Source organism: Pipra filicauda, unplaced genomic scaffold (genome assembly GCF_003945595.2).
Source record: "Pipra filicauda isolate LSUMZ 115617 unplaced genomic scaffold, ASM394559v2 scaffold54_size4384275_pilon, whole genome shotgun sequence".
Taxonomy (NCBI): Eukaryota; Metazoa; Chordata; class Aves; order Passeriformes; family Pipridae; genus Pipra; species Pipra filicauda.
In genome coordinates, this window is record NW_024104698.1 from 1,390,408 (window position 1) to 1,404,278 (window position 13,871).

General features: G+C 34.0%; 1 protein-coding gene across 6 annotated transcripts in view; it reads right to left on the bottom strand.

Moving 5' to 3' along the window:
• Positions 1 to 1,422: 1,422 nt before the first annotated feature.
• The window catches only part of TMTC3 (transmembrane O-mannosyltransferase targeting cadherins 3), a 30,766-nt gene continuing 18,317 nt past the window's right edge, over positions 1,423 to 13,871 (bottom strand). For all 6 annotated transcript variants that reach the window (XM_027732930.2, XM_027732926.2, XM_039387273.1 and 3 more), the window contains exons 7-15: positions 13,537 to 13,709; positions 12,446 to 12,698; positions 11,404 to 11,552; positions 9,017 to 9,137; positions 8,323 to 8,434; positions 7,466 to 7,569; positions 6,142 to 6,311; positions 5,077 to 5,303; positions 1,423 to 3,614 (exon numbers count right to left, since the gene is read on the bottom strand). In XM_027732930.2, coding sequence (XP_027588731.1) covers positions 2,800 to 3,614; positions 5,077 to 5,303; positions 6,142 to 6,311; positions 7,466 to 7,569; positions 8,323 to 8,434; positions 9,017 to 9,137; positions 11,404 to 11,552; positions 12,446 to 12,698; positions 13,537 to 13,709 — 2,124 coding nt within the window. In that variant the 3' untranslated portion in view covers positions 1,423 to 2,799. The remainder of the gene's footprint in view (positions 3,615 to 5,076; positions 5,304 to 6,141; positions 6,312 to 7,465; positions 7,570 to 8,322; positions 8,435 to 9,016; positions 9,138 to 11,403; positions 11,553 to 12,445; positions 12,699 to 13,536; positions 13,710 to 13,871) is intronic.

The following is a 13,871-nucleotide window of genomic DNA, read 5'->3' on the forward strand; positions in this document are numbered from 1 at the left end:
TGTGTAACACCTAAAATGCTTACTGCAGCTGTACAGGTAAGTTTGAATAATTTTGTGTATGTATGCAAAGATGATAGAAGACATCTTTTCAGGTTTTTTCAGCAACCACAGCAATTGCATTTTATGGTAAGAGGGGTACAAGTTGTTTCAGTATGCCTGTCCCACTCTCAGAAATTCCTAATTCTTGCGTATTAGTGAAACTGGGAGTTCCGAAAAGGGATGACATTTATAGTGTTCTTGCACATGATGATGGTAGGGAGGGAAGAAAGGATAAGTTGAACTGGAAGGGGAGAAACACCTGTTGATTATTCTGTTTTACCTGCAAGCAGACAAAAATGAATCTATTCTCTCTTTGATAATTTTCCTATGCACAAATGCTATTTTGACTATTTTTCACAAGTTATGCCACTTCCATTTACTGAACAGTTTTTCTCATGACAGCTTAATTTTAAAATGGCCGACACATCCTAACAGGCTAAATACAACTCAGTACATTGATGTTAGCAAAAATACTTGTTTTTACTAAAACTTCTTTAACAGAGACAAAGGGGAAATAATACCTGGTAACAGACTGAAAGACATCCAGCATCCTTCCATTTACATTCACCTGGTGATTTTAGGTAAACCTGATGGCACTTCTTAGCGTCAATAAATCTAACAGTTCTGGCTAGTCCCTAAAGAGCCACTTGGATGGTCAAGATGAGAGCAGCATGACAGAGGCTCAGATGCAGAAATCAAGAATGTGTCTTTCCTCCCCCCTTCAATTCAGAGACCAAATAAAAATGGTGACAGTAGGATTCTAGGAGCTCTTAATATAGAAGAGGGAAGAATCCTGATCTCCTCTATCAGAAAGTACCTTTTCATACTACTTAGTTCCTGCCATTTTCAAATGAACATTCCTTCATATTGTGCAGAACAATGACTAATCCTTTTGCAAAACAAAGGTTTGCAGGAAGACTTAATATGCAAGTTAAAGTTTCTATAAAGGTCAACATAGCAGCTATTTTAGTTACAAGTATTTGAGTTATTCACAGACAAGTGATTTTCAAGGTGTGGTTAACAGATTCCTGTGAGCACTTCACTACAAGTAGCACGTCAGTTTTTTGTATGATGAACAGTTGCACACCATGCACTTGTTCCTGTCAGCTGCTTGTAAATCATGTTTTGTAAACCCCACTTTTTTCCCCCCGGTTATTACCATGCAAGCAATTGTTGTGCTAACATTATGAATGATACATAACAAAGAAAAGGTCCATGCAAGGAAGGCCTTTAACCATTTCAGATCCCTCCCACAGAGATAATAATTACATCTTACAGCTGGATTACTGCTTGAAGCAGAAAACTGAGCAAGTATGCAAAGGATTAAGTTCCAGGAGTAGAGTTGTTAAGGAATACCTCCACATTGTGAAATAAGACGAAACATAAAGAGTAAGTTAGATTTAATGATTAATGAAACTACTAATGAACCCAGCTCTTACACTTCTTTTCTTTTTTTTCTTTCTCAGAATTAAGGAAAACATTGGGTTTAGGTAATCGGTAGTATATTTGAAAAAAAAATATATGCATTGCAAAAGAATAAAAGCAACACTGAAACTGCAAAGATATTCATTTCATATAAGAAATTAAAATGATGCATTAGTGAAAAAGTGTAAATGGAAATATTTTAGTAGTCAAAATAAATATTTAATAAAAACCACACACCCAAGACAAAGTATCAAAACAACAAAACTCAGTATTTGAAAGGACACTACCTACATTGCCTTGTGTTAAACATTGCTAAGTTCAGTTGGCTTAATTATTATCACACTTCCTTCAGCAATCATTGCTTATATTAGTGTTGTAAAAAGTCATGAGAATAGAAATTCTGTTCCAATGGCAGAAATAGTAAAACCAGATAAAACAAGGAAGAATTTACTACACTAAGGAGTCAATCCGCAGCCATTGATACAAAGTCAACAAGGAGTACTGCATAGCATACTGGTTACTGTACCAAAGTGCATTTATCAGAATTCAATGAACTGGGGAAAAAGTGACAAACCCATCCTTTTTAGTATAATTTTACATGATTGACAGTTGAAGAAAAAAAACACATTTCTTTTAAAAGAAAAAGCTTAGTCTAAAGATGTTAAGAGCACCATAAGATTTCTTGTCAGGTAAAAGATTAAAAACCATTAGCATTGTAAGTAAAGAACATCTAAAAAGTTATTATATCATTCCATATTCAGAATGCAACTGAAAGTTTTAGTGTGTTGTTGCATCTTCCTATACTACAGTCAGTGGCATTTTGATGACTTTTTGTTAAGTTCCGGAAACAAATAACGCAAAGAAAAACAGTTTTTCTTGTGTAACAGAGGTCTAGAAAAATTTTAACTGATGATGTGTAAACCGAAATGTAGATAATGTTAGTACAAAGAGATCTGTATAGGGGAAAGAAGCAGTGTCTGGCTTATCCTGGTAATTCTCCATTCAAGCTCTTCCACTGATTCTTTGAAAGTAGCATTACTTAATATCCCTGACTACCAATGATTTTTATGAGTGCTATTTCCTCACTTTTAGGGTTCTGCATTGAAGATTATTCTCAACCTTTTATCCTTTGATTCCCACCCATCCCTCCATCATATTTAAAAGTTGCAGTTTTCTCATATAGAACATTGTAATGTCTTTTGCTGCTTGATAACTGATATGTAGTCAACATTATTTCTATTTTCAAAGCACTGAGAACACTTTCCAATTGGCTTACAAATTAAACAATAATTAAAAATAGTATTCTCCCCTTATTCTTTTGTGACATGATAAAGTCTATTCACCATTTAATATACGTTCAATCTCTTCAAGTCTTTTCAAAGCAGCAACTCTCTTTTTCTCAATGTCTTTGATTTCTTTCGTAGATTTTTTGGGAGTCTCTTTGTCCACACTGTTTTTCTCTGTCAGTTTCTTATTTTTTGAGTGTTCCTTATTTTTATCAACTGCTGATTGGGTGGTTGTCTTCTCATTTTTTACTTCTTTCAAATTCTGAAATGATTTTTTTTTTTCTTCTGCAGCTGCAGTTCCCTCTGATGGAAGTGATGACTGTTCCATAGCACTGAGCGACGCAATTTTACTTCTAACTATGTTTAGATGACGCTGAATATATTCTTCATGAGGTGCCAGTGCTAGTGTTTCAACCAGACATTTTTCTGCTTTTATTAAGTCTCGTTCTTCAAAATAAACCACACAAAGATTATGCTTTCCTTGTACATTGTTGGGATCCAATTCCAAAATTTTTTCAAAACACATTTTTGCTCCAACAATATCCTTCTTTTGGTTCATAAGGATATCTCCTTTCAAAATCAGACCTTTGGTATGATCAGGGTAGTATCTCAGTAGGTCTTCCAAGACGGGCAAAGCCATCAATTCTTTTGCTGTCTGAGAATAAAGCAGTGCCAAATTGAACAGAGCACTTCGGAAGTTTGGCTGTAACCTTATGGCTTTCTTCATCCATGCCTCTGCTTCCATATCTTTTTTATCATCCATTGCCAGCATACCCAAATTGAAGTATCCATTTGCATCCTGGGGTTCTTCTTTCACATAATGTAACAGTCTTTGTTTAGCTTCAGGTCTAAGCCGAGCATCACCTAAATGATGGAAAAAACATTTAATTCTACATTTATTCTGAAGGACTTTTAGACCAGGCCTGTGAAAGGCTAATCTTTATACAACATAAAATGCAACTGTAAAAGGGAAAGGGTTTAAAATGCTATTTTTTATCATTGCTGTGTAACAGCAAAAATAAAAGACATCTACCTTCTTTACAGAATGAAACTATGTGCAGTTGATTTGTAGCCAAAGTCAGCATCATTACTCTATTAGCTGTTGAATAGTATTTAGGTTTGGTACAACAGACACAAAAGGTGTCTCTATAAGTTTAAAAAAAGTTATTTTCATGCAGAGTTTAGCAAATGGAATGTAGAGCAGATGTCAGTTCTGACAAACCAGCTCTTACAGAGCCAAACTTTGAGCAGATCTAATTTTATGAAAGACAGACTGAAAAAATTTAGACAGAGATCACATAGGGTGACTTCTAATGTAACCAGGCTAAAATATCTTCTAAACCCAAAACAATAAAATCTGTAACTCCCATATTTTAATTTGCATCAAAGTTTGAAAAAGATATAGTAAAACAATTTTATCTCCATATACCAGGATTGGCTAGATGAGCTTGTGGCCTGCACTATTTTACTGAATAAGCCAGTGAACATATTTTAGTAAAGAATTTCAGTCCCAAACTTACTGAAGGATCAGGAGCTGCTTTCAACTGTCCTCTTTCAACCTCCTGAAACAGTGTTGCACTTTTCAGTATGAAAAATTGAATACTAGATCGTTAATGCTTCTGCTTGTTTGAAGCAACCTGTGCTTCTACAGACAAGGAACAATGCATGTCTTCAACTTACAATGTGCGAAGAGATGAAAAATTATCAATTGGCCTCTGTTTCTTAGAGGGGGAAAAAAAATTCTACCAGTTCACTTGCCAAATACTCTTTGCAACCGCCTTAATTCACCAAAGGCTCACACTTACCCTTACCCACAGAGCTAGAAGCTACACTCATGAAAAAAATAAACTCATGAAAATCCAACTGAATTATCTTAATTAGCAGTAGCACAGAGGAACCTACGAATGCATTCACTGTTCTGGAGCTAGACATAAGCCCACAGAAGTCAGCTATATTTCTGAGTCAATAATTAAATCAATCACTATAAATGCAAAACATAGATATTACACATTTTACTAAATATTATTTTTTAAGATTATATAGGCACAGTTTTGAAGATGTTTGTGTAACACTACTCTTTATATGTATAAGACGTTGTAAAATAGCACTTTTATTAAAGATGCTGATCAGCTAAGGTGTATGCACACTTTGGACAAATTCTATACACTACAAATTACAAAGCTGTTATAAATATACAGTTTCTTTTTTGATGATGCTATGTACTTCTCCTTTCCAAAAATAAAAAAGTTAATTAAAAAAAAAATTAAATAGTATGGATCCTATAAATGCAAATATGCAATAATTATAAAAGGGACAATTAACATACCAGATTCCTGCATTAGCAGTGCTGAGTTGAATAACGCCAGTTTATGCGTTGGGTTGAGTTCTAGTGCTCGGTTGAAATTCTTCAGAGCTTCTGCTGGATCTTTCAGTTCAATGTAAACAATTGCCAAGTTGTACCACAGGTCTGCATTGGTTCTGTCTAGTTCTAGAGCTCTAAGGTAAGCTTCCTTAGCTTTCAGAGGTTTGTTCATTTTTAAAAGTAATTCTCCCCTGTTAAAGAACCAGATTGAACTTTCAACTTTTATTCAAAACCATATGAAAATAATTGACAGGTTTCTTTAAACGTTTGCCTTCCTATAGACAGTAGATGTGAGATGACAGTGTTTTTTCTATTGTTTGTTTTAAACACAAAACAATACAAGATCCTATTTACATAACATTTCTAAAGCTTTCAGGTCTCCGAAGTCTGTATACAACAAATGCATAAGCAGGAAAACAAAAAAAAGTGATCAAGGGTTCCTGATTCAGCTCTTTAATTACACTGCAGCAGCTATAGTTTAGCCATTTTGCACCACCCTAAGTCCCAATGGGATCACAACAAACTAAATAGAGAACAGAAGCCTCAGTAACCATATTCACATTACTCTTAACTCATCATGGCTAGGCTTCGCAAACGAAGATTTGGGACTCTTAACTAAAAAGTACACTAATATCAGTTAAATAGTTAATTCTTGCATTTTCTGGACAATCTTTAACAAAGAAGCACAAAGAAAGTTCCATGATTCAGACTAACCAAAAGTTTTTCAGTTCAAAACTAAACTAGGAGATTGGAAATTTCAGTTAGAGATTCATAAAGAAAGCTAATGGAAGTGTCTTGCTATACAATGTTTGAATACAAAACCTATGTGGAAACATGCCATTTCAAGTAGGAATTTAAAAGAACAGGGTTTTTAATGAATAACTGATAATTGTCCCAAATCATCATCTTATTTGGAAATGAAGCAAATCCAGCAGCTAAGTCAACTGTATGAACTAAATACTGTCCATAACACTGTAAATACAAAAATGTTTATTCAAGAATACATATCTCTAAAATTAGAAAATATACCTGCTGATGTAAGCCTGCTTGAAATCCGGCCTCATACTAATTGCCTGTCGATACAACTGATCTGCTTCTTCAAGGCGAGATTCGTTTGCTCGAATTAAGTTTGCAAGATTGATATAAACATTCAGATGGTTAGGAGCAACTCTTGCTGCATACTTTTTACCTGGAATAATCTGTCAAAGAGAAGATATGTACCAAGCACAAATGGGTAAAAATATGAAAGACGATCAGTATAGAACTCCTCTTTACTCTGCCACATTTGTTTTAGGGTACTACTGGACATTAGTGTGCAGGCTCTTAATGATTACAAAAAGCAATTCTTCTTTCCCGGAAAATCATACCCCAATATAAACAAGAGTATTTTTTATTCTTTATTTGTATGAAGACACAGATGACTTATATCATATTTAAGGTATCAGGTAACTAAGCTCTGCTACTACCTAACTGGGCTCATGCAGATAGCCATTAGAAACCAATCAGACCTTGCAAAACTTTCCCTATTCAGACAAAAAATATTTCCTAATGCCTAAACTGACATTCTATCAAACATTACCATTCCTTTTAATAACCCTTCAGCCTAAGGTAAGTGTTTAAGTAAGATTTTACCAGCCACTGATATAGCAAATGAAAAGTAGTCAGGAAAGATAAAAATGCTATGACATTGCAACGGTTGTAATGTTTATACTTCATCCATTTGGAGTCTTCATACTGATTCACAATATAAACTTCTGAATGCCATGCTTCTAGTCAAGGGGCTGCTGATTTTTGTTGTTAGTCTCATTGTAACCTTCATACATTCTCCAAAATACTTCTCTGTTTTCCTCCTAAAGAGCTGAACAAGTAACATTTGCTAGCTATAAAAATAACTTAACAAATGGTAAAGGTAACAAAGCATGTTTATAAAAGCATGTTAAGGCAACAATTTTTTTGTTGCTGCTCTGGCTACTTTCTCGAACCTACAATAATGTATTTAAGCCTTGAGGGCTCAAACTCAGTCACCATCAATGAATGTATTAGCTGTAATTGAAAATAGACCTATTGTCACCAGAAACTATAGGTGTACATTTTTAGATGCTGCTTTCTTTTACATCCTCAATTTCAGGAAAAAAACCCACAACACAGTATTATAAAAAGCAAATCAAAACAATTTTAACAGAATTCTCAATTAGCATTTTTTAACAGCCATGATTGTATTCTTCTCATAGCAGTTTTAAAAAAACCCTGAGAAACTTTAAAGACTACAGCCACACAAAATTACAGGAAAAATACAAAAAATGTATAATGAATATAGGTTCTCTCCTGTGGTGGTAGATAAAGTTATACTGACCTGTGGCATCAATGATTTAGCAATCATATATGATTCTTCAGCTTCTTTAGTTTTGTTTAGGTTCTTGTAAGTTCTTCCTACATTCATGTGGGCACCAATATCATCTTAATGAAGAAAAGAATGAAATCTAAAATACTTCCATGCACTGAGTATCGTGAAAATAAACACCTCTGCCTTCAAAGTAGTGTGAAGTACAGGTACTCTGCATAGACCACCACCATCACAAAAAAAAAATAAATCCAATTCTATATAATTTTTCATCTTAATTATGAAGCTAATAGTTTAGCCATGAACTAAGGAGGGATTATAAAGTTACTTAGGAAACTGTAAAAAGTTCGAGGTCATATCATACTTCCAGGTATCTATCTTTAATTTCTTGCTATAATAGAGGTACATAAATTGAAGGTTATTTATTAGACTTCTAAAAGGAAAAAGGAAAGATGGTCCAGTACTATCTAGAACTTCTTTTGCAACAATATGTAAAATAGATTAAATATGTACTTTGATGTTATCTAGATTTTTTCACTTTCTTACAGACGTCCTTAGTTTTAAATAAGAAAATGAAGTAATAAGTAGCCTCCATAAGAAATTACAGTTTAAGTTAATTCAAAAAGAATGTCATCCAAATAATAGCTTTTAATCATAAGTTTTTGCATCTTTTTATAGATAGAAACTTTTTCTGAAGGACTTTTTTAGATTATTTCCAAAAACTATGGACCAATTAATTTATTATATGACATTGTTTGATGTTCAGTTTAAGAAAAACAGATCATTGAGAAGATGCTAATTAAGCTAAGCATATTGAAATACTAGGAGTGCAGAGATGACATTCAATGGTAGTTAGTTAAAGCTTTTACCTGGTTGCACTTGTGTGGCCTGTATGAAAAACTGCAAAGCTCTTTCAAAGTTCTTTTCATTTTCTAATGCATGCCCCACATTGTTCCATAGTTTTGCATTATTCTTATTTACCTAAAACCACAAAAAAGATATCAATGCATAAGGTATTAAGCAGAAATTACATGGCAATTGATTTTTTCTTATCTATGTCTTAAGACATAAAAATGCACAGCAAATGACTGATTTCATGAAGTTTCTATATGTAAAGGATAACAAAACACTATATCCAGAATGATTACATTCAACTTGTTGCTCAACATCAATTTATTTTAGTTATTTGGCCCTAGAAATACCAAATATTATAACATTCATTGTAATTGTTATAGGATCTTTTACAAACTGTCTTATCATGCCATATGAACTTTAAAGACATTATTCTATGAATCAACCTTTTAGCAGATTTTTGTACTGAAACATATCTTGCTTTGATCCAGACAAGAAAAATTACCATCTATTTCTCGCATGAGAATTCCCATGTGCGCATGACACTTCTTTTAAAGCATTCCCCAAAGCAACTGATTATATGTCAATACTGTCAACATAGAAATTAATGTGCCAAAATAAGCATAATTTTTCTCCATTTTTATCATGCTCTACTGCAGCTTTATAACAGCAACAAACTTTCCATTATCCTTTCCAAATAGAATACAGTACCTTTAAAGCTGACATAAATAAGGTGTACTCCGACTCCCAATCCCAGTTCCTGTGCAGTGTTTTTAAGGCATGAGTGAATAGTACCGCAGCCAAACAAACCCAAGAAATTTTTCTTAGCACGCTATTAAATAAAACAAAGATTTGTTGTAAGCACACAAACAATTCTAATCTTAATTAAATATCTCATGCTAAGGCAAACAAACCAAGAACCACATTTGTGAATGGCGCACTCTAGAGTTTGAAAGGAAATAATGCCTAATTTCAAATTAATTTTGGTTTTTACCTGATGTTTTTGTTATGACTATGTAATTCCCTTAAGAACAAATGAAATTCACATAATAGAATGTATACAAAAATATACAAAAATTATACATCTGTTAAAACTTAGCTGTAATTTAAAACAATAAACACGATGGCAAAACGTGAGGTTCTCCAAAAAACTATACAAAATTTTAAAAAATAAAAAAAGCAACTAAAATATCATCCCATCCTTTTGTTTCATATCAGACAATTCCACACAGGTTTTTTACTGCACACATTGCCACTGCAGAATACATCTTAACAGAGAGGTAAGTGGAGGCTATGCAATCTTCCATAAACAAATATAATCCTAGTGCTACTGTAATATCTAAATAGGAGAAAGGTTTAATGTCTTTCTAGTGATTTTATTTTTAAAGCTGCAAATTGGGGCAGAAGTCATCCTCTATGGTAAGCTTGTCAGGAATAATCTTGATTTTGTGCAGTTTATTTTTCTGGAGTTTAAACATAACATATAAAACATATGCCTTAACATGCTGATAATTTTGTTTCTGAATTCTAACTTCATTATGAAAAAACATGTCAAACACTCAGTAGCCTTCCTACAATTATAATTTTGTTTTAAGGAAATGTAATTCTCGAGAGGACATACAGTTGTTCAGTATGAACAGTTATTTTTTATACTTGACTTATGCAATGGTTGTTCACACCACTACATACTTCACAGGGGTTTGCTAAAAACTGAAAGGTTTTTTTTCCCTCCACTTTTTAAGATATACAAAATGCTGTACAGACTTAGACTACCGTGACTGGTTTTAAAAATACTAAAAAAGTGGAACTGTAAAATTGTAAGCGAGAAATTCTTAAACACTAGCAAAGTGATCAATGAGAACTGGCATATACAGTAATCTATATGCCCATCAGACTTACAAGAAAACTTTTTCTTTCCACATATTTCTAAAGCAAGGAATCTTCTCTCTCTCATAAGACTTTTTAGAGTGCTGATCCCCAGTATTTTTGTAGTAAATGACACTGCTGCCTGATTTTTCTCCCCAGCCATCTTCTCCTGGTTCCTTGCTTTCTTTCAAATCACTTCTATTTTTACTGCCTTGTAGTGGGATTTGTGAGAATACTTTCTCCTCACTCCCACAAGGTATCACTAGTTTCTCATTATGCAGGTGCTGTCAGCTTCAGCAGCACCCGTTGGCATAAGTGATACTGCCAGGCCTCAGCTCTTATGATAGCAGACAACACAGGACTGTGAATTGCTGCCTTTCCATTTGTCTGAACTAGCATTAGGATACCATCAGGGTAATTAATAAGGGTAAAGCATCCAGGCTTGTGCAGTGGGAGGTTTGTGCAGATCAATGTAGAAGATACCAGAAAAAACAAAAGCATGTGTAAAAAACGCTTTTAGAGCAGAATTTCGTAAGGAGAAATTGTTATCCAAAGAATTCTTTAGTTTAGCAAATACTGAATGGTTCTGATAGCCAATCCTAGCACAGCATATCTGAAAATTTAATCAACAAAAGATATTTTAACTTGCTGATGCACACACATTATATAAACTTCAGTCAGTAGTCACCAGAATAGAGTATAAATTAAATCTGGCCAAGAAATACTTTTTGCCTAATCCTTAAAAACATCTAGGACTTAAACAGAAAATATTTTCTTTTACAGAAGAGAGATGGGTTATACTACTAGGATCATAGGTAAAGTCTATTCTGTAGTAATGTGTAATATAAGGTACACTGCATTCTAAAAAGGTTTGGTGCAGGCTGAGGCTCTTTCTATGTATACATGTATGCTCATATATAAAATAAAAAATATATTATGCACTTGTGTGTGTATATAGATATATTTGTATATCTTTTAAATAAATTTTATAACACTGTCAGGATAACCCACCAGTTGCCTAAGAACTTCCTTACTGTTGTTTGTTCACATAACTGTGAAATGGTTTCTTGGTCATTACTCTGCGGTCATTAAGAACTTGAAACAGAGTAAGAGCTATAATGTAATAAATTCATACTGATAAAAGCTCTAATGGGAAATCTTGTAGTTATAAATGGTTATCTTCTGTGAAAGTAAGAGATGAGTTAAACTAGTTTTAGGTAACACCACCTTACCTTTTATTTGATAATTTCCTCCATCCATGTGCTACTAAAATGCAGAATCCCATGCTAGGAACATACAACACTCGTTCTGCTACTACGAATCCAACAGGAAAAAACAGGTTTGATGCAGGAATGAATGGTAGCACTATTAAGCAGAGTGCCTAGAAAATAAATGCAAATGGCATTAGTAATCAAGATCAGGTGGTGACAAACTCTACCCAGGAAACAAATTACATACTAACTACAAAAATAATCCCAGAAAAACAGACATAGATAGTAGATATTTGGCTGTTTTTCTTTTCAGCAGTAAGATCTGTTTTACATGGAGACATCTCTGAATATGGCAAGTAGTAACCTGCAAATGATTCTACTCCTTATTTAAGGGTTTACAAGTCTATTCACTTTTCTATGCTATAGAAAAGAGTAGCTGTATGACAAATCACTAGGATCAAAAGATTAATTTCAAAACAATGTTTTAATAAGAGTTCCAGATACAAAAATAAGACAGTCTAAGAACCTTGGACATTGTGTTTTACAACACTTAAAAATTTTTATCAATCAATATGATGCCTAAAGCAGCTATTTTTACATTACAACACAGTCTGTTTTAGGTTTCTGTAAGAAATGTGAAGAAATAACATAAAAACCAAAATCAGCCACTGAATCAACATCAGTGTTTAGACAGTGCGTTAAGAGCACCCTAGAATACTTAAAGCGACAATGATCTTAAGAACTGCATAACTGCAGGTCTTAGGTAGGTGACAGACTTCTTATCAAAAAGTGTGTTTATTAAAAGCAGAGAAATCCATCTACTGCAAAGGAAGTGGACATGACCATTTCCTTTATGTCCTGGGTCACTGTTAAATAGCAGCTTTCCAATCTCTGGTCCAAAAAAAGACATGAATAATTATTCCAAAATATCTGGCCTCCAAGTTACAAAAAAACTGACAAAACCAAACCTGCAGAAATGGAATGTTTCTTTGAATAAAGAAGAATTTTCTAGAAATTTTCAGTACAACTGGCTGATAGATTTAAGCAAAACTTGAATTCATACCATCAATACTGTCTTGGAGGAATTATCAGGATATCGGAGACTGAAGACAATCAAAGCTCCCAGAAAGCAAAAGAAGGTCAGGGTGGCGACATTTCTAACATCTAACAAAGACTCCACAAGAGGAATAGTTCCCATTGTCCAGTCACAGCATAGTTCTGAGGGGTTGAGAAGAAGCCAAGCATTTACAGGGAGGAGGTAGTTGAAAGTCAGCTGTCTTGCTGGGGATGGACTAACAGCAGCTGGGTTATCAAACCTTAAGCAAAAGAAAGGAGAAAAAGGAGCTTTTAATGAAAAAAGATGTAGTCTTGATTCACTTTGTGACAAACATCAGATTCATAGCTAGAACTACCAATTACAGACATGTACAATATCCTAATCTTTTTGCATTTGTCAGGTGTGGGACTTTGGAATCACATACAATGATTCACTGCAGAACAGGACAGAGCCTCCAAGTTTATGAAACTGGTTTGGGATATAATCAACTTAAGTTTGAAGAAACAGAATGATTTACACCTAAGGTTGAGTTCAGTGGCCCTTGTTCATGTTTTGAATAGTTTGTCTTATTTTTTTCAGGGACAGTAACAGATTCTTGCATTCCTACATTGCTCAAACTTAGGATAAATTAGTTTTTCAGTTCTAATGCCATTTATATACACTTATCTTCAAGCAGTCTATCCAAAGACAACCATGTCTTCTGCATATACATAACTAAAATGAAAAAAATATTTTGCATGTAGAAGAGGAAAAACTCAAGAGGTTTAAAGTATTCAGCAAATGTCCACATACAGAGACAATAAAAAATACCTAAGGAGTAAGACATTAAATTTACGAATTACCAAGACAAAGTCTTACAACTGTAAGTTTTTAAAAAAGGCTGCCTGCTCAGATACCTCAATACCTTGGACATTCTTGTCAACAGGTGCTGAAATATATCATCAATTTCCCAAAAAACGTAGTATTGTACAGACATTGGTTACCAATATTAAAATTAGTTCATAGCACTGAAGGTGATGTATTTTTTGGCCATTTCATTCAGACCTCATTAAGTCATATCTTATTTATCGGCATCTGTAAATAAGAGACACTATTACCTTGTAAACACTGGAAGTTGAGACTGGATAACCTGGACTCTGACAACTACAAGCAGCAGTGTACTGAACATTAGGACTATGAGCTTCAACAGTGTTTGGAGCATAGAGAAAGGAATACTGCCCTTCCCTCGAAGAATCTGTACAGCTGTATCCAACAGCGTTGGCAAGGTGTACTGCAAAGCAAAACAGTGTTTATAATCAGTGTACTCATTACTCCCTTAAATATGAGCTACCTAATTTTTTTTCCTTAGTTGTCTCTAAATGTCTGCTCCCAAGAGCTACTTAATTCAGCTACTTAGTGTTTTCATGACAACCCCCCAAACCAAGTCCACCAT